This window comes from Ochotona princeps, chromosome 13 (genome assembly GCF_030435755.1).
Source record: "Ochotona princeps isolate mOchPri1 chromosome 13, mOchPri1.hap1, whole genome shotgun sequence".
In the NCBI taxonomy this organism is placed as follows: Eukaryota; Metazoa; Chordata; class Mammalia; order Lagomorpha; family Ochotonidae; genus Ochotona; species Ochotona princeps.
Genome location: NC_080844.1, coordinates 26,483,209 through 26,502,920, shown reverse-complemented (window position 1 = coordinate 26,502,920; position 19,712 = coordinate 26,483,209). Strand labels below are relative to the sequence as shown.

The following is a 19,712-nucleotide window of genomic DNA, read 5'->3' as shown; positions in this document are numbered from 1 at the left end:
GGGAAGCCATGAAATTCTTTTTCCTTAGCAAAGCAGGGTGTTGAAAAGCCTTGCTCGCACTGAGAAACTGTAACCTTTTGAGGGTGATAGGTAAACCACCAGTCATGAGTACAGCAAGCCCAGTGGTGGGCTGCATTCTGGAAACCTTGCTGTGTGGAGCTGCAATGAAGTTGATACTTCTCCACTTCGATAGCCTGTTTCAAATGCTGGTGAAGCAGTCATATAGGTCTTGGTCATAAAGTCAACTAGCTGTCACCTAAAACGGTGCTTACAGTTCAGCAAATGATCCACTAGCCAAAGGCTTAGAGACATCTCTTACTGTAGCATTTCATGGAAGGAGGTCACAGGAATATACAAAGGTGTATCTAATAACTGTGCTGGTTCCAGACGCTGTTCATTCTGTATCAGTTTTAATGTCTGTCTGTTGGTGCCAACAAATTCATCCTACTTTGTACCTGTCAATGGCTTCCTTTACTCGGTTGCTGGAGAAGTGGCCAAAGCAAAACTGTATTCCAAGGCTCTACAGAGAGCCAAGTTGTTAGACCAGTTCCTAAGAGCTGACTGCAGCTTTTCAGGGATCCCTTCAGCACTGAACAGCTATAGCAGGAGTGTGGTGCGTCTTCTCAGACAGGTTCAGAGTGGGTGCACTGGGGGAGGGGGCTGCATCATCACTCAGCACACCCAGGCTTGACTCCTATTCATGCTAAGGAGAAGTGATTGAACATCAATGACAGCCCATCTGTAGAGCCATCTCCTGTTCTACTGGTGTGTCTGAGTGTGAGGCCTGAGCTGCCCTCCATGGAGAAAAACATTGGCGATACTATACATTTTCAGATCAACTGGATACGTTTTGTAAAATTCCCAGAGGCAAACCTTGGTTATGACTCCAAACAACCTGGGAAGGAATGTCTTCCTGCTGGGCTCAGGTACGGAATATGCGGGAGTGAATATATGATGTCACTCTAGAGGTATGGGCCAGCACCAAGGCAAGGCACAGGCAGCACAAGCCCTTACTGACTCTCACGATCTTAAAACCTGCTCATGCCATTCTGCAGTGTCTTTCAGGAACATGCAGAGCACATTGTAAGCAAGAGGCTGTTCCTGCTGGCATCCTTCCTGACCATGGAGCCCAGGCTTAGGTAGCTCTGGCGCTGAGATGTCCAACATATAAGAAAATGTCCTTGTGACATCTGTGTAGCCTCTTCCTCTCCCAAGAAAGTTAAACAAGCAAAACAGAAATTACTTTCAGGAAAGATAGATTTGTTCTTTAGCTGAAAGAAGGAAAATGCACATTTCTACTGGTTGATCTCTCTGGAATCCTCTGGAATCTTGCTTTCAATCCTAACCAAAAAGTTCTCAGAATTCCTGTGAAACAATCAAACTTGAAGATAAGACTAGAGATCTGCATGTCCCAGATTCACTTTGTTACACTGCGAGGTGGTGGAGAAGTCTGGGGCAGACAAATAGGATTGTAAACACAGAATAGAACTGGGACTTTCTTCTGCATCACCATCTCCCCAATTCTCTGGCAGTCAAAACACTACCATTTCTAGACGCTTACTTCTTGTTTCTGGAAGCATGGAATCAGTTGAAATCTGGCCTAGGATTCAGGTCCTAGAGAGAATACTGTGATCTCTGGCACAGAAACCACAGCCAAACCCAAACACCCTGTAAGAGAATCAGGGAAATCTGACCCAAGCCTGCAGAAGTCCACAAGATACGTCTAAAATTATGAAACAACACTTTAGCCTCCATGGACTTATACTTTCAGGACTCCGAACAAGGTGGAGGCCAAATGAGCCTTTTCTTCCCACATTCACTCTGTAAAAATTCATATACATAGCGATATATATATGTATATATAATTATATACATGTAAATATGTTGCTATTTGTCTTTATTTTTACTCTGCTGTAAATTAAAGGTGACCTTGGAAAGTACCAATTGAAAAGATTAATTCTAGCCATTTCTAATTTCATCCTCTGTTAATCTCTGAAACATGTTTAAATGAACCCATTCGGAAAGAGGATGGTTCAGCAGGTCTATTTTTGATACGAGCAGAGTAAACTATGTCATTGTGTCACCTACTATGAAATCTCAGCCTCAATGACGTGGACGCTTAATCATCTGTCCTTTACCCAACAGGCCAAAGTGGGAGTTGGGAAGTCTTTCTGTTGACTAATCAAAATGCCTCCTCTCCCTCCCTCCATTCTCCCAGCCTCCAGAGTGTGGAGCTCCAAAGACAGATTCTACACTGGAAACTTCCACTAACACACAGAACAGAGAGATGAAGAGAAAAAACTAAAAAGAAAAAAGAAAAAAATGCAGCAAAATGAATGTGACGGAGCGTACCTTGGCAACGGCTTTGCCATCGGAATTGTTGTTGGAATCCTTGACGCCACTGAATGAATCTCTTCTCTGCGGGCATGTTTTCTTTTTGCGCGGTCTGCCTTTAAGATTTGGCGCTGCAAACAAATGGAGAACAATTTGACACACAGTTTCATTTGCATGGGCTTCCTTCTGAAAGTCGGACGCTAACTACAAGGATCTCACATGTGTGGGGTATCGGCCTCGCATCCCGCACTCCTCTCTCCAGGGTCACATCTTGGTGGATGAGACACTTCTGTCCATGAGTCCCAAGCCACCCATGGCACCTTAACATAGCCCATTAACACCAATAAGAGAAAGCCCCTAATGCTGAAGGATTGTTCTGATAAAGCCATCGCTGTTCTTAGCAAAGACGCAGTAAGGGCTGATAGATAGCCCAGAATCTAGCTTTGAGACAATCCTTTTTTGTGTTTTGTTTTCAGAAACCTAAATGATGTGCCAGCCTGTTCGGGTAGCTCAGTAACACAGAACTTGATAACAACTCTGAGAGTATTTAGAGACATGAGCAGTTTCCCACATTATCACACCGGTGAAGTCAAAAGCTAGCAAGCAAATGAGAGAGAGAGAATAACAAGCTGGAAAATATTATTACATGTATTTACTAATAATATTGGGACTGGAGAGTTTCACATCTCAATAAATGCCAGACATATTTCAATCAGCAAGCTGCTTGCCTTCTCCTCTTCAATATATTCTCTAGGAAGATCCTGAGGGTTATTTAAAATAACTTCCGGAGAGGACACCGAGGTTAGGCTGAGCCTGTTGGGGCTATACTTTTAAAAGCCGTAGACAAGAGACAAATGGAAGTTATATTTCCTCCTTGATGTGGAGTTCAGTTTCTTTAAACATTTATCCAGAAAGCAAGGGGGTGGGGGAGGCTGTTTATTGAGTGCCGCAACTGGCATCAGCTTTCACATTTAACTTCACCAGTCACCCAAGTCACGCAAAATTAAAGCCGACCAAGTAACCAACCGGTCCTTGAACAATTCCAAACTAATGAATTACACCCCAATCAATTTCTTTCAGGCTTCCCAAGGTACCGGCATGTTTTACTACACCAAGGGATGATTATGACAACACCAACTCTCCGCCACTGCGAACCCTCTTAATTGTTGTAAACCTTACTTCTGTCACGCAGTTAAAACATCTCACACTGTCCTCCTACAAACACAATCCCACTAATTTGATTTTCTACCGCGGAAAACAGTTTTTTCACAGCAACGCCGGGCTAATAGAGAAGCCGGAAAAAAAAAAAGTTTCAAAAGCGACTCCTCAACCCAAACCCCACTCCCCCTCTTATTCCCCAAAACGCGCGAGTCTGGAAGTCCACCCGAGGAGGCAGCCGGGAATGATCAGAAATCCACAAGCCCACAAACAAAATCAAACGAAGAGAAAGTAGCGATTACCCATTCCAGTCGACAAACATCTGCCTGATTGATGTTTGCGCTCCCGAAAGCTACAGCATGTGACTGCTCTCGGGCCACATCCCTGGAAGTCTGGTCTTGGTATGCCTGTCAGCCTCCCTCCGAATGCGAGCCGCGAGGCTGTGCGCTCAGCTTACAACCGCCCTCCCCTGGCGGCTCCCTTACTCATGTAAACACACGGCAGTGACTAGCACTGAGGGTGTGGGATGAGCGCTGAGGACTCAGCCGAGCTGCCAGACGGGCAGGGAGGGCCGTGCGCTCCCCACCTCCCTGCTCTGCTGGGAGGTGGGGATGATTTCATCCCCTGCCTGCCCGGCCGCTGCCGCGGACCTGCTGCTTCCCTGTCGGCGCCACGCCACGTTCCGCGGATCCGACACTGCCCACGGGCCGGAGCCGAGGCGTGGACCATTGTGTCGAGAAGATTTTGTGTTTCCACAGCTGACTCAAGTGCTAAGACTTGAATGACTTCGAGGGAAAGATATCCGTTCATGGCCCTTATCAAAATACTAGCTGAGGCCCGAAGCGAACAGAAGTTAAGGGAGCAGGTGGGGAGGCACTGAGGAACGGAATCGAAACAATATTGTCTCTGTTCTACCGCGTGTTGCTTCCATCTTTCCTAGCTACTAGCATTTTGGTGAAAAGCACTTAAACCTAAAAGGCATTTATTTCCAGAAGAGCTTTCCGATCCCCAAGGCCTTTTTGAGAGCTTGCACTGAGCATGCTCTTTTAAACACTGACAGCAAAGCTTCCAGGAACTGATGAGACCTCTTCCCCCAGCCGGATCTATTTTCTCCATTCTTTGAGCTGTTTTCAAAACCCAGAAAAGCACATGTCCTTCCCCGTGCGATTCTGAGAATGACAAACTTAGAACAGACCATTTAGTGCCTAATATTCTGCCCACACCAACTTCAGTGCTGTGTGGTCATGATGTGATCAAGGGGAAAGAAGCAAGTGTATGGCGAAGGCAGGTGTGTCTCGGTGAATGCTATTGGCTGTTCAGTGCTCACACTCATGCCCCTCCTTTAGTATCCCTTGTGTACTTTTTATAGTCCTTCTTCTGAGGAGCCTGTCGCTAAGTTCCCTGGAGTGTGTGTGTGTGTGTGTGTGTGTGTGTGTGTATTATTGCATTAGGCTGGGCAAGATTGTGCCGGATTCATCTTTCATCTGCCCCAGCACAACACCCAGCAGGTAGCATTGCATAACAAGACTGTTGAATGAACAAGTGACTAATGGAAATAAAGATGCCTGCATGGTCCTCTTTCTAGGCCTCACTGACTGGGCCTGCCACCTTACCACATGGGACACTCGTCACCCAAGGCACCTAATTGCTACCCCCACATTTTCTGCTGACTACTTGGCTCTGGCACCCTAAGGCAACAATAGGAGATCATGTGGGAGATTGACAGGGGAGACCTGGAAAGCCTTTGGCTCTTGGTTACCCTGAAGCCATGGGGGCTGGCATCTCAGTTAGACTTTCAGCTTGTTTCACCTGTAATGCCCAGATGTGCTGAGGAGCATCAGTGTTCAAAGTCTGGAGAGAATGGAGTGCCGGATGAGAGGGCAGTCCCCCAAATACAATTAGAGACATTTTGGAAGCAGGAGACCTCAGGTAAAGCTTGAGGACTTAAACAAAATGGCAAAATCCAGGTCCTCAGAGCTCCTCTTTCCCACCCCCCCCCCCCAGGGTCATGGAAACAAATCATTTGCTAGGCTGGTGACTGAATACATTAGGATGTGATGCTGGTCAGGGGTCAGCTGGAGCTCTGGACTTTAGTTCTTTGGCATTAGAAACAGCCCCACCTTCCTCCAGCTGTCCTGCATGATCTGTACCTGCCTTGGCCCTGGCCATACCTGTTGAGAGACACGGAGTCCTGCTGGGGCAGGAGAGCAACTGGATACTCCAGGTGATGCCAACCTCCTTCCCTCCCCCACAGGCCAGCAGCACCTCCCTGGTATCTTCTTTAATAACACCACAGTGTAAGCAATCAACACACTGTTACTCTCCACAGGTATCCATAACCCCTGGCCCAGCCCCAGGCTGGCTCATTGCAGAGTCCCATAAATGCCCTTTGCAGCAGCATTGCTGATATTATGCATGGATACCTAGAGAAGCAAATACGGAGCACTTTCTCTGAGTCACTCCCTTCTTGGAGTACTTTGTCACAGCAAGTCAATGACAAAGGTATAATTATCCCCATTTCACAGATCAAGAAGGTGAGATACAGATGAAATGACCTGCCTTGGGCCACTCAACAGGTTTCTTGGCAGCAGTTAAGATTCCAGCCCAGGCAAGGGAGACTTCATTCAGAGTCTGCTTTGAACACACAGCATACGTGTTCATTCTCCCCTCTCCTTCTTTCTGCCTCATGATGAGGCATTCATATTAACTTGGACTGGACAAAGTTTTCCCCCAATAAACACACTCTTGAGAAGCAACCAAAATCCTATAGACTTGATGGCCAGCAGGGTCCCATCGAGGTGTTAAGACTGTCACTGAAATCCACTAATGTCACTGAACTTGGAGCATTATATACACATTACCCCCTGTAGTGGGTTGCAGGTTCTGTGTCCTAATCAATGAAAGGTTACTATTCTTTTTTTTTAAAAAAAATTTTTTTTAAAGAATCTTTTCTGGCTGCCCATCTGCTTCTCTTTCTCTGTGTCAAGAAATTAACAAGCCGTCACCTTTGTGAAGTCACTGCTATTTCAATAGGTGCTAATCCCAGGAGAATCAAGCTACCTCCAGTGCTCTGGGCTACTCTGACATCTCACCCATTTTTAAGAACTCCTCCACATAGGAATGAATTATAGGCAGTGTTATGAACAATGCAACACAAACAAGTTTGTTTGTTTCCTTAAAGTGTCTGGCAGCTCAGAGTTGTAGAGAGGCAGTTTATGTATTTTCTTCACCGTGGCCTCAGACAAGTTACGCGTCCCGACAGCGCAGGTGTGAGAAACTTTTCATCTCAACCCCAACTTTTGCAATAATAATAATAAAACAAAGGAAATGTAACCAGTTACTGGCAGAGTCAATTGCTTTTGGCTTCAATGTTCCTGTTTTTTTTCCCTACTGTGTTCTTCCTGTCATGACTTTTTTTTTTAATAGTATTTGTGCTCTTGGAAATACCACAAAGATAAACTGCTATAAAAATGGGATTGACTCATCAGTTAACAACTCTTTCTTCCCATTTTACAGAGAGGATTTTGTTGCTAACGCAGCTTGTAGTCTCTGGAGAGATTCTCGGCGAGCTTCCACTCTCAGGACTTGCTGATTGGTGGGGATTGGAAGCAGGGCAATGGAAAAACAGGCATAATTTTCCTAAGAGTTTGACCCCCCAGGATCCATGTCTAGAGGAAGTTGGCAGAGTGTAACTCATATTTGCAAGTTGTACATGAATATGTGTGTGTGTGTGTGTGTGTGTGTGTTTTACATGAGAGCCAAAAAACAAAAGAGAGCCATTGCCTGAAGTATTAGGTACTCACAAACATTGTTCTATGTATAGTTTGTGTTTCTGATAATAGTTTGCATTTCTGTAATGCCTCTCCTATGAGGCTCTCAAGTCTGGTACATTTTCTTTACAGACAATAATCTTAAAATACTCTGGCAGGTTTCAGCATGGAGCACTGCTCTTTCTGGAAAAAGAAAAGCCCTAGCCTAATTTAGTTATCACTTAGTGTGTTCTATTTTCAATGTTTCCCTTTTGACTATTTAGACACTTCCTCTCTCACTACAACAAAAATAGGATGAATGTTTTTAAAGTTATTAACGTATGAATAAAAGATTTAGAAACCGAGAATGGCAGAAGGCTTGATCAAAGCCACTCCTAAAATTTATGGGCATAATAAAAGAAAGGCATTTCACAGATAATCTCTTACAGAATTTCAGTTTTCAAATATGTGGGGGGGGGAGGGAGGAAAGTAGGAGCTCTCAGGCCTCATTTTGGCTTTCAATTCAAACTCACATTTCAACTTAAAAATTCATAAATGATTCCCTAAAAGTTCCCCTTCAAATCCACAGTTTATTGCTCATCCATGACCCACTGGGACTCAACTTCTATTTAGTTGATTGGATCTTCATGTGAGTTCAGAAAACACTAATAATGTGTTGATTTCAAAATGTTGAAATGTATTTTGATTCTGTTTTCCCATAAACAGTCTTCCACACTCCACAGAAAACACTGGAGAGGCAACCCTATTGTCTGAGAGATGAAAATACAGTACCATTAATGAGCACAACTTGACCTTGAGGGACATTCTAACTCAGTTGATGAATTTTTAAGCAATAGACGTGGGAAGACAATGCCACAAGATTGTTATTATTTTGGAATTGTTCTGACAGAAAAATAAAGGCATTAAAAAGCGGAGCCCAGTATTGTCGGCCTAGACTTTGGAGACAAATTCCAGCTTCCCCCAACTTTCCGATGCTGTCAATCCCAGGCAGCCCTGAACAACGACCCGGGGAAATGAACACACTGCATTCGATGTTAGAGCCATATAAAGCCCTGCACTTGGCGTTTCCAAGTTTGCATTAGCCCAAGCCATTCCTCCGGGTGTTTTGAACCATTGACCACCACAGGGCATTTCCAAGGCTCTAGATGCTGCCACGGAATCCAGGTCCCTATTCTACCACCTGGAAGGATGAAGAGTTGTGCTGTTTGAAAGGAGGCACAAAGTAAGGTCTAGTGTCTTTGGCTGTTTTTCCAAGTTACTGAGATCCACGAGAGTCCCCAAGGAGAGTGGAATGTGTGCCTGCATGTGTCCTACCTGGGCCGCACAGGCAGTGTAAGTCCAGAACAGCCGTGGACCACATTCAGTGCTCACCAAAGCATATAAGTAAACACTCATGAAATCCCTTCCCAAACATGCCCAGTCTTACTCACTCCCGCTTCATACCTGTGAGTGCTGAAGCAATTGTTAATGCCCCTAATCAAAGTTTTAGTAATATGATAGGTATGTGGTTTGCATAGTTATTTCCTGATCCGCCTTCTCTCTCTCTGCCCTGGAGGTCTTCATTTCTCAGAAACACTTAAAAACACAAAGTATGTGACTTGCACCCCTCCCCCGCCCTCTAAATGAGCAGGCCTGACTAGCTCATCCATGCTGCTAATTGGTTTCAAAGCATGTGACTCCATGTGCCCTGGCCATTTAAAGACAAGCAAGCCTCTTTTGTAGTCAGGTTTCGCCAGCAGGGACAGGCAGATTTCTATCTTTGTTTTCCTGCTGTATCTTGAGAAAGGACAGAAACTTAAAGGACCAAACCCTGCTATCTGCATTCCAAGATGGTACAGAAATGTTCTAGAAGTCTCTGCTGAAGAAAGGGACCTCAGATGCTTGTCACTGCCACTTGAGGGGATCAGAGGGACAGCTGGGAGCTAAAGCCAGGTGTGGAGGAGTTAAGGAAAGAGTCAGGATGTACAGAGAATTGGCTCTCCGAGGCAGCATGGAATATGTTCCTGACCATTCAACTCTGGTCTCCTAAGCTCCCCACACTATCCCCCCACTGGAAAGCGTTCTCGTGGGAGTCCCCCTCAGGACTTAAAAAAGCATGGACAGAGTGGTGCATGGCTGTTTTGAAAGAACTTATTCATCTGGGGGGTGATGGGTCCTGTACCCTAAAGCATGGAGGGGAGGCGGGCTAAGGTTTTCCACACATCTATACAGAGCGGATGCCTGAGGACAAAGGATGGCGCTTACTCCCTGAGGGTAGAGTGGCATTGCTATACACAGAGGGTCTGGGTCCTCAGCTGCCACATTGCTCTCCAATAGGAGTTCAGGCTGTGAAGTCACTACACCCAACTAAAGCAAAAGAGGCCCCTAACAACGTCGCAGAGGCTGAAACTTCCAATTTTCTATTTACCCTACAAATTGTTTTTTAGTAGGAAAAAATATTTATTTACCTGAAAGGCAGAGTTAGAGAGACAGAGAGAGAGAGAGAGAAAACAAGTGAGTGAGATCTTCAATCTGTTGGTTCACTACCCAAATGCTTGCACAGCAAAATTTTTTTAGTTTTCCCACATGGGTGCAGGGGCCCAAGCACTTGGGAGAGCTTTCACAACTTTTCCCAGGCCATTGGCTGGGATCTAGGTAAGAAGTGGAGCAGCAGGGACTTGAAACAGTACCAATATGGAATACTGACGCTGCAGGTGGTGGCTCAACCCACTGCACCACAATGCTGGCTTCTGCAAACAATTTTTCCTACTATTCACTTCTCCAGCATCCATGTTTCCTCTTCCAGGATTCCCAGTTTCTGACCCACATGTCTGTTCTCAATGGAGTGGATTGAGCAGGCAAGACTGCTGCCACTAAAATCAGTGTGTTTTAATGTCACATGATATACTTTTTGTATGTGTGTGAGGAGTTTGAAATAGCTCCAGTTTCCAGCTTTTGAAAACGAGTCCATCAACATTGATTTGACCTTCCTTAGTGTGTTATTAAATAACAAGAATAGAATAGTAACTTAAAATAATGACCTCTGGAAAAAATTCTGTTTAAGGATCTATACTGGAAATGTGAGGACGTTTTGATTTGTATCATTTCTGAAAGTTAGAAAAATGGGACCTCTTAAACCTAGCGAATTTTGTGTCTCTTTCCCTCTCCATTTTTCATTTTTGTTACAGTCAGTAAATCTGCTCATTCTAGTCTGATTGATGGGCTCTGTGGTGTCACTATTAAACATGACAGCACGGAAGGGGAAAGCTACACGCTCATGTTGAACAGGCTGGCAAGAGCAGGAACGTCAGAACAGTTTTCAAAATCGTATCTAAGCAGTGCATTCTTGGGCAGCTATTTCTCCAGGTTTGGAAATGAGAGATTCCATTTGTAACATGGAGGAGAACGGACTTGCTCCTTCTATAAAGAAAGCATTTCCCCACTTGGGAGATGAATTAAGCAAAGTGTGTGTGTGTGTGTGTGTGTGTGTATTAACATAGAGACATTGAACTTTCTGCAGACTTGGATAAAGACGTCATGAGACATTTCAGTTCTTAAAACACACACACTTAAGGAAAAGTAAAAGGTCATCAGGTAACAGGCTCTTGGTTTCTTCTACAAAGATTCAAAAAGGGATTTGTACTGAAGGGAGAATTTTCATTCCCTTTATGCGTTTCTACTTTTCAGTATAAAAGATGGCTATTCTTGGCTGTCCGAGACCAACCCTGAGCCATGTTTCCTGGCTCAGGTGGATGCCCCATGCCTCCTTTATATGAGGCACTTCTGGTAAAGCACAGGGCCTCCCCTCCACTGCTGGTGGAGGTACAGCGGCCACCTGCCAGGAACGTAGCTCTGAAACTTTTCTGTGGTGCCAAGGAACTCATGTACCTCAAGGCAGAGTCTAAGAGCTGAAGGCAGTGAAGCCACAGAAGGAGAACAGAAAGAGGCTTGGGGTGTGCAGGCAGGGGCAGCGATAAGGTCTGCAGTACCTGCTGCTATGGTAACTAAGTACTGATGATTATAACCCTGGGGTGGGGGCAGGGGACAAGGCTGGAGGGCTCAGGTAATGCAAGGCAGGCTTGTCACAGATGCCATCAGAACCTTTAATATAAGACTGAAAATGAACACAGAACAGGTTAGGGCTTCTTCACTTTTTCTTTTGCAATAGAAGAGAAACATTTCTATTACCATTTAGAGCTGCTCTGCCTAATGCAGTCACTTCCAGCCACATGTACTCACTGGGCATTTAGATGTGACATGAATGCTAAATACACACTGGAACTCCAAAACCAGAAATACTGAAATGCCTCATTAATAACATTTTATATTGATTGCATATTGCAATGATAATATTTTAGACTGGATTGAAGAACATATATTATTAAAATTAACTCCACATGTTTCTTTTTACCTTTTAAAATGTGGTTACTGGAGTATTTAAATTGCATATGGCTCGCATTATCATTCTCTTGGGTGACACTGGCGTAGTCAGCAATTCAATGTTAGGATCAGAGATACGTCCTTGGAAATTTGTGTTAAGGAGCAGACCAAACAGGACTGACATTTGTGGCCAGGAAAGTCAGTGCAAGTCACAACTGGAAAGTTTGGGCGCGATTGAGGATTGTCGTCACTGCTGCAGGGGGCAGTCTGGTCATCATGGACTCAGGGCCTCTCAGTGGCCCCGATGATGCTGCTACTTCATTAATTTCCTTTACTAAGATGTCAGAGCAAATGTTGAGGGTTGACAACAATCTGGGGGAAAGGCAGAGAGAGAAAATAGAGGATGGAAGGGAGGGAGTTGGAGGTTCTGCCCACTTCATGACTGCTCTCCTGCCGCCAATATGGGTGGAGTATAATGAGAGCCATTCTAATTTACATTTTTATTAATATAAAGAGACCAGATTTAACGCACTTCATAGATACAATTCTAAGACTATATTGATACTTCCCCTTTCTTTCTCTCTCTCTCTCTCTCTTTGGTTTTTGAGATAACACATCTTTAATTTGCTTTACAGTCAGTTTCATCACTCCGTGCAAACTGACTTCCGAGCAATTGGAGCTCAAGTGATTTGGGGTGATGGGAAGTAGGAAGATTCTCCACTGCCAACTGCATTTTCCCTTTTGGAGGTTTCATCTTAGAGTAGAGAAGTCAGATACATGCAGGTTTATCTAGAGGCAAGAGGTTGATGTCTGTGGCATTGAGAGACACCTGACCTTGAGACACACTTCAAACAGAAGCGTTCCCCAAAGCCCAGAAGAATCAAACAGAACAAGATGTTTAAAATACGGGAGCTAAACAATAGACACACCCATTGCCCAATCATTCTTAGAACCAACAAGATCACAAGGCATCATTCCAAGGAGATGGCTGCCCAAGACCTGCTGGTCCAATATTCCATTCTCCCAAACACTGGTCATGGTGGCTGAAATCAAAACCCATTCCATCTACCCCTTCACCTTTTGCTTCCTGTGGCCACCAGACAGAAACCCCACTGGAAACTTAAGTCCTGGAGAGGGTGCATGCCTGCCAGATTCCTTAATGGACCTACCATCTCCAACAAACTTTTTTTATGGGTGGGGTGCTCCCACTGTAAAAAGGAAAGAGCAACAAGGAGGGTAGTGGAAATAAGCTTGGAAATATTTTCTTAGAATTAAAGAGTCGCTATAGCATTTTAGGCAATGACATGCACAGAGATTAAGACCGAAATTTGCAATATTCTCCAAATATGCAATGAATATTATATGTTGCACCATATAACACTTTTCATGAAGTAGCTTGGCGGGGACCACTCATATGCCACGCAGCACTCTGCACACCTCTGGTATGCTCCTGATATCTAACTATAGAAGTATTTGTCTGTGTCCTCCATGGTCTTTTATAGCACATGGTATGCATATTTCAGCATCCAACATTATTAACTCATGGCCAACTGTCAGTTGATGGTTATCTAACACATGGAGTTGCCACAAAAGGGATCCTTATTTGGGCAAAAGCTTTTGTCTGCTCTTGTCTGTCTATATTTTCCCTTAGAAGAACTTTATTTGGATTATTATTCGCTGTCATTGGAAACTCAGAGGCTGCATGTGTGGCACTCAGAAGGCAGAAAAATAAATCCTTAACAAGTTAAAACACTGCTGATACTGAAACCATTTCTAGCTTTGTTAGCCGAAAGCAAACTCTCTTTCGCCCTCTCGTGGTGAGATCTGTGTGATGCGATGGGTCAATCATAAAACCCCAGAAATTCACAAGAGTTCAATCAAATATAGGTAAAAGCGTTCATCTTAGATAGAAGCCGCAGATCACAACCTCATGTCGTTTTATATGTTTTAGAATTTACACCTAGCAGTCCTCTTGTGTGATGACGGCCGTTGTGGGAGAGAGGGTGGGAGGGGCTTGGAATATGGAAATTAGAACTTTGTCTTTCTGGAATACAATGACTTCACTATATTTACAGCCATAACTGCTATATATGTGGCAAACTGATTTTTTGTGTGTTAGATTTAGAGCCTTAAAAATCATGACCACATTTTAAAAGTTCCCTCACCAACCAAAAATAGACTCATGTTCCAACTAGTTTGGAATTATAGGAACCAAGGAAGGAAGCCTGAATAATTCCCTAATATGGAAGAAAACCACTTTTTTCTTAAAAAAAAAAAAATAAAAAGCTCTGGTTTATTTGTTTCTGACAATAGGCAACATATGGAAACTTGAAATTTGTAAAACCAAGTGTAGGTAGAGAATTTATCTTCTCATTTTTCTTAAAAATAAAATTGTGCAAAATTTTTGAAATCCAAATTCAATAATCTGTTACTCGATTTAGTATGGAATTTATTTTGTAAAAACGTCATTTAAAATTTGTGCTGTCTGCTTTTTTTTTTTTTTTGTGACAATTTCCTGCCCAACAGGCCCATCCCCAAAAAGCAAACAAACCTGGTATTAAAACAGACCGCGCAACTTCAGAAAAGCAGGGGGAGGGGGAGGAGAACTTGGGGCAAAGTACATGAGAACATAAACTATTTTCCATCATATTACCAGTAAATTACCATTTCTGTCTTTTATGTATATGCCTTCTCTTCAGACGAAAGTCACTCCTCCAACCAGCTTTCACAAAAATGCTCTGTATTTTTAGCATGACTTCAGTAGCAGATTATTCTCCACTTGGCTTTTCCTACTCGCACGTGGAAGTTTAATTTTGCAACAACAGTTGTTTGGTTTTGTCTTTGCATTAGCAAAGTTCTTAAAGTAATTTTACTATAAAATTAAACAGCTGTGAGTTCTTTAGCAAAACATGACGATTCTTGTTGTTCTTTGTACTATTGTGCAAGCTGAAATACCCTTCCTTTCATGTCTTTTGATTCCACAATGAATTCCCTAGTTAGCGTTGTTTAGCTTTAAGAAAATAATAAGGGGTGGGGGGCGGTGCTTGCTGACCTCTGAAATCCATCTGCTTTTAAGCACAGGGCGTTTACACAAGGTGCGTACTCAAAGGGCTTTTGTTTCTTTTCCATTATGGGAAGAAAAATGATATTTCTCTCCTCCCTTCCCCCAATATAATGCCAGCGCTCTTGTGGGACAAAGCTCTTTGTAATTCCAGGGAGTGAGGCCCTTACGCCTATTTTGCAGATGGGAAAACTGAAACACTGCTGGTGGTGAGCGCAGAACGGAGATGTTCAGAGGCTGGGATTAAATTTAGAATTTGACTCCTAGCCCAGGACTCTAACCACGTGAGGGCTCTAACTCCTTGGAATCAACAGAAGAGCAATTTTAAAACATTCTTTTGACATTATTAACCACAGCCTCAGGGCTCAGGGAAGTGGGCGGCGGGGGCGGGGCTTGGAACCATAATACAGAACTGCTAGTTGACAGCCTTGTGGACTTGCGACATTACTAGGAGTAGGGTTTCCTTGATCCGTACTTCCATAGATTGTAGGGATTTTCAGAGCCTTCGTGATTCCTGTTTTCTCTTGAAAGCATCTGAATCTAGATGCAAGAGCTGGAGTGTCTGGCCTTCAAACGCAGAGTCAGGGACCTGTGACTAGACAGGAAGTGAGAAAGCATGTTCTTGCATTTTCATAGGCATTTGGAACCAAAGACCACCGCTAGCAAGTGGTGAATCCAAAGACGTGGGGACAGTAGGGCTCTACAGAATGATGGAATTCCTTGTCTTACAGAGACTCTTCCACACCAAAGGCCGTGCCCCAGTGAGCGGCAGAGCCTGGACGGACTGGTGCGAAGGATCACAGCGGTGCCTTGGCAGCAGCTGGCTCTTCAATGGACCTGAATACTCACATTTGGGTCTTCACAAGGGGGGAATTACCGACACATACTTTCCAGGGAACTGCAATTAATGTATTCAAATGGGAGCCGACAAGGATGTTCCCACTGTGTATGAATGCCAAAACATACAACCAAGAGCATTTGGTTGAAGTGCACGGACTGTGGGTTCTTCTGGCAGCCTTTCTGGGCACTACACTCCCAGCTGTTTGCTCAGCCCCACATGGGAGGGACTAAGGAAAATGCTTGTGCAGCCATCAGCTCAGCACTCTGGCCCTGGCGTCAACTCCAGCCACCAGCTGCTTGTGTTGGGCCAGGCTGGGAAAATAAAGGCGCCCTCTTCAGGGTGAGCAAGGACGGTGAAAACTCACCACCTGTAGGGACCCGAGATCTGGGCTGGGTGGAGCAGCGCTGGGTGCTTTTCCGCAGGAATGCGGATTTTCCAGGTCTCAAACAGACCACGGATTACCACCCCAGGCCGTGCCTGACAACCTCCTCTGCCCCAACTCCTAACTGGTTCTAGACTGCACCCGGCAGTCTAGAGAGCCCGAAACGTTGTTTGTTTTCTCTCATCTCATCCGTATCAGTTTGCTTTCATCCTAGTACCCGTCGCCCTGCACTGCTATTGTCTGTCTGTCTCTCTCATGAGGCTCCAAATAGACACTGTCTTGGTCACTGGGCCATCTTCATAGCACTTCATCAAAGAACTCACTGAATCGTGCTCTAAAACCAGTGGTTGATTATAAAGTATTGTTTTGCAAATGTTTCTTTTTTGTTTGAGGTCTTTTTTCAATTAAAAAAAGACTTAAAAATTTAGTTGTTTTTTTTTTAAAGATTTTATTTGAAAGGCGAAGCGTGACAGAGTGTTTGTTCACCTGCTGGTTCACTCCCCATATAACAACAGCATGATCTGGATCAGGCTGAAACCAGGAGCCAGGAACTCCACCCTATTCTATCTTAGTGGCAGGGACTCATGTGGTTGGGTCACCTGCCATTGTCTTTCTGGATGCATTAGCAGGAATCAACATCAGAAGCTGAGCAGGGCCTAAACCAGCTCTCTGGTAAGGGATACCAGTGTTGCCAGAGGCAGCTTAACCCACCGTACAACAAAGCTGGTCCCCAGATATTTCTTAAAATATCTGACTCTTGATCTTGATGGAGAAAACAGACAGCACCCACCCTTGAGCAGGAAAGGTGGTGAGGCTATCCTCGGCTATCCTCCTGTCTGCCTAACATTCTGTTGTCATGATTACCATTAAGTAGAAAATGACTTGATCTCTGCATTCATATTTTTAATTCTTACAAGGTAACTCCGAGATCTAGCTGATGTCAACCGCTTAAATACCTAACAGAATCATCTCTGGAGCCACACAGATGTGACCTGGTTCTGTTTTTGTTTTCCCACAAGGTCTCCACTTTGATTACAGAGCCCCAGACATGGAAGGAATCAGCAACACCTGAGAAGAAAGTTCTTAGGGAAGGTGGCAGACTTTCTGGTAAAAATTCCTAGAATTCCTTTTTTTTCTTTTCTTTTTCTTTCTTTTTTTTTTTTTTTTTTTTTTTTTTTTTGAGGAATCTCATTTCTGCAACATTGTGTTAAAAATGTATCTAGCAATGAAAGTCTGGGTAAATCTATAAGGCAGAGATTAAATTTAAATTCTAATAAAGATTTTTAACAAAGATCAATAAAATAGAAGCCCGATCTGCAGTTAAAAGTTCCCAGTAATGGGATAGTCTAGAAATGTCATAAATAATGCTTTTATCTTGATTGCAAAATAATCCCCTGCCACAAAAACAAGGCGAATCAAGGTAGGAAATTGTTCAGTGGGAATTAAAATGTCACACTTTACACCGAATAAAGCATTGCCATCACCAGGGAAACACACATTGCAAATGTGTTAACACAAAATTACATACATCACTTAATTATATAAGCACATAGCTCCTGAGTAACCCATTAGCTAAACATGTCGGGTTGCGGTTGAATATATACATACAATATTTTTAGCACAGAGGGGATGTAACTATGTCAGGCCTGGCACTATAAAGCCTGAGATGGCAAGTGCTATTCAGCTGAGATGCAATCATGTTGAAAAGGAAACATTAACAAACAGCAGACAATTGAGAAGAAAATACAGTGAGCTTGTGTTCTTCCCCATGTACTTCCAAAACCTTCTATAACTATTCATTGTCTATTTCATCTGGCTCACAGCCCAGGTTTGTTCTATGCTATACTAATTTTATAATAATAAACTGCTACCCCAGTTTTATGAAATCACGCACACAGAGAGCTTGCAGAGGACGCTATCTCTGATTATCTTCGCCAGCAAAGAATACCATCCAGAAATTATACTGTCCACTTCATTTTAAATGGCCTCTAGGGTTTGCTCTGGAGAAAAAGATGTCATAGGTCTTTTCATCTCCACCAAGCCGGTGAAGTTAGTAAAATATCTACTAGATGCTGCAGTGTCACAGGAAGCAGAGAGAGTGAAGTCTTTTACACTAGTTGGTTCTGAATTCAGTTTGTAAGTCAAGCAACTCTATGACCTTGGGTATGACTCTGGGGCCAAATCTCCACATTTGTCAAAGGAAAATTAAATCTCTATCTTGAGAGATATAATGACAGACACCAGCAACGAAGCCACATGTGATAACATGCCCAACAGTAGCTGGTACAAGGAACACGCCAAGCGGTAGGTGCTGCTATTATCGCTATCAGATGCATAAACACACCCCATGGAAGTGATACATCACATCAAGCATTTCAAGACTCCAATGCTGCAGGAGAGGGAGAGGTGCCGCTGTTCCGAGAACACCTGGGCCCTCAGCATAGGGCAAGCACCTGGAAGAACCCAGGAAGAAAGAGCTAGAGTACAACGCTACAATGGATCATGTGGAACGACCCCCTGGAGGCTGAAGTGCTATCTATGCTGGCAGGACAGGCCTTCCCACCTAGTAGAAAAAACTGAGGTTCCTAGAAGGGGAGAACATGTCTTGGTTATTCATTGTGCTTTGGGTAATAAAATAACAAAATAACAGAGAGATGGCAATTTTCCTTATTCTCTCGATATATTAGCAATAAACATTTCTGAAGTGTATTTGGAGCAGTCCTGCTCAATGATTAAGTCCCTGGGTTCATCTGAATCTTCTTTATCTAGACAATACCAGATGAAGGCTTTTGCACATAGGAGGAGCTCAGTAGACAGTAAGTGGAGTGGACTTTAACACAGTAGTTAGGCCAAGTAGAAAGGTCAAGTCAAGTGTTAGTCATAGCAACCCTAGGACAGACAAATCTTTCCTCCTTTGCATCTCAGAATCCAGGATTGTTCGTAGAATATTCTTTTTCAACAATCCTTTAAATAAACCCCTTTGTGATAAGATTCTACTTAAAATAGCAGTTAGAACTGGCCACTTAGGCAAAAGGGATAAAAATAACATAATTCAGAATCATTTAGAGTCCTGATTTCTGCTGGCCAAACCAAGTCTTATTTTTTCTCTTAATGTGCATTATTCACTGATTAAATAAATATTTATTAAATTGTGACCATGTGCTAGTGTAGCTGGGGATAAAATAGAGAAGACAGCATAGTTCTTGAGTTTAAAGAACCTCACATTTTCATCAACTTTGAATAAGTTTTCTTACACCATAGGTCTCACTTCCCTCATCTGTAAAACTAAGAGTTTATTAGATAAGAAAGAAGATCATGAATTGGCAGCCCAAGGAGAAACTCTATTTAGTGACATAGCTTAACTAGTCAGCATATTTTAAAGAATGTCATTAATTGAAAATCAAGAGATTTTTCATTTAAAAATAGGGTTGTCTGGCTTGTCCTAAAGAGATGCCTGGCAACACTGTACTCACTGTTCAGTAGCACAGTGAAAAACCAGCTGTCCCTTTAGAGGAAGGGCATCTTTTGCTTCCTGATTTCTTTTTTTTTTTCAAGATTTTATTTATAAAATATATAGAGGAGGAGAGGCAGACAGGAAGATCTTCCTTCTGAGGATTCACCCCACAAGTGGCTGCAGTGGCCCGTGCTGGACCGATTCAAAGTCAGGAGCCTGGATCTTCCTCTGGGTCTCCCACACGGGTGCAGGGTGCCAAGGCTTTGAACTGTCCTCGACTGCTTTCCCAGGCCACAAGCAGGGAGCTGGATGGGAAGCGGGGCTGCCGGGATTAGAACTGATGCCCATATGGG

At 43.6% G+C, this 19,712-nt stretch overlaps 1 protein-coding gene across 2 annotated transcripts in view; it reads right to left on the bottom strand.

Annotated features, from left to right (window-relative positions):
• The window catches only part of ARID5B (AT-rich interaction domain 5B), a 177,311-nt gene that overhangs the window by 40,602 nt on the left and 116,997 nt on the right, over window positions 1–19,712 (bottom strand). Inside the window, exons 1-2 of one of the 2 annotated variants that reach the window (XM_004583409.4) lie at window positions 3,795–4,291; window positions 2,353–2,465 (exon numbers count right to left, since the gene is read on the bottom strand). In XM_004583409.4, coding sequence (XP_004583466.2) covers window positions 2,353–2,465; window positions 3,795–3,798 — 117 coding nt within the window. In that variant the 5' untranslated portion in view covers window positions 3,799–4,291. Of the gene's footprint in view, window positions 1–2,352; window positions 2,466–3,794; window positions 4,292–19,712 lie in introns of those variants that run through there. The other variant, XM_004583408.4, reaches the window with a different exon arrangement.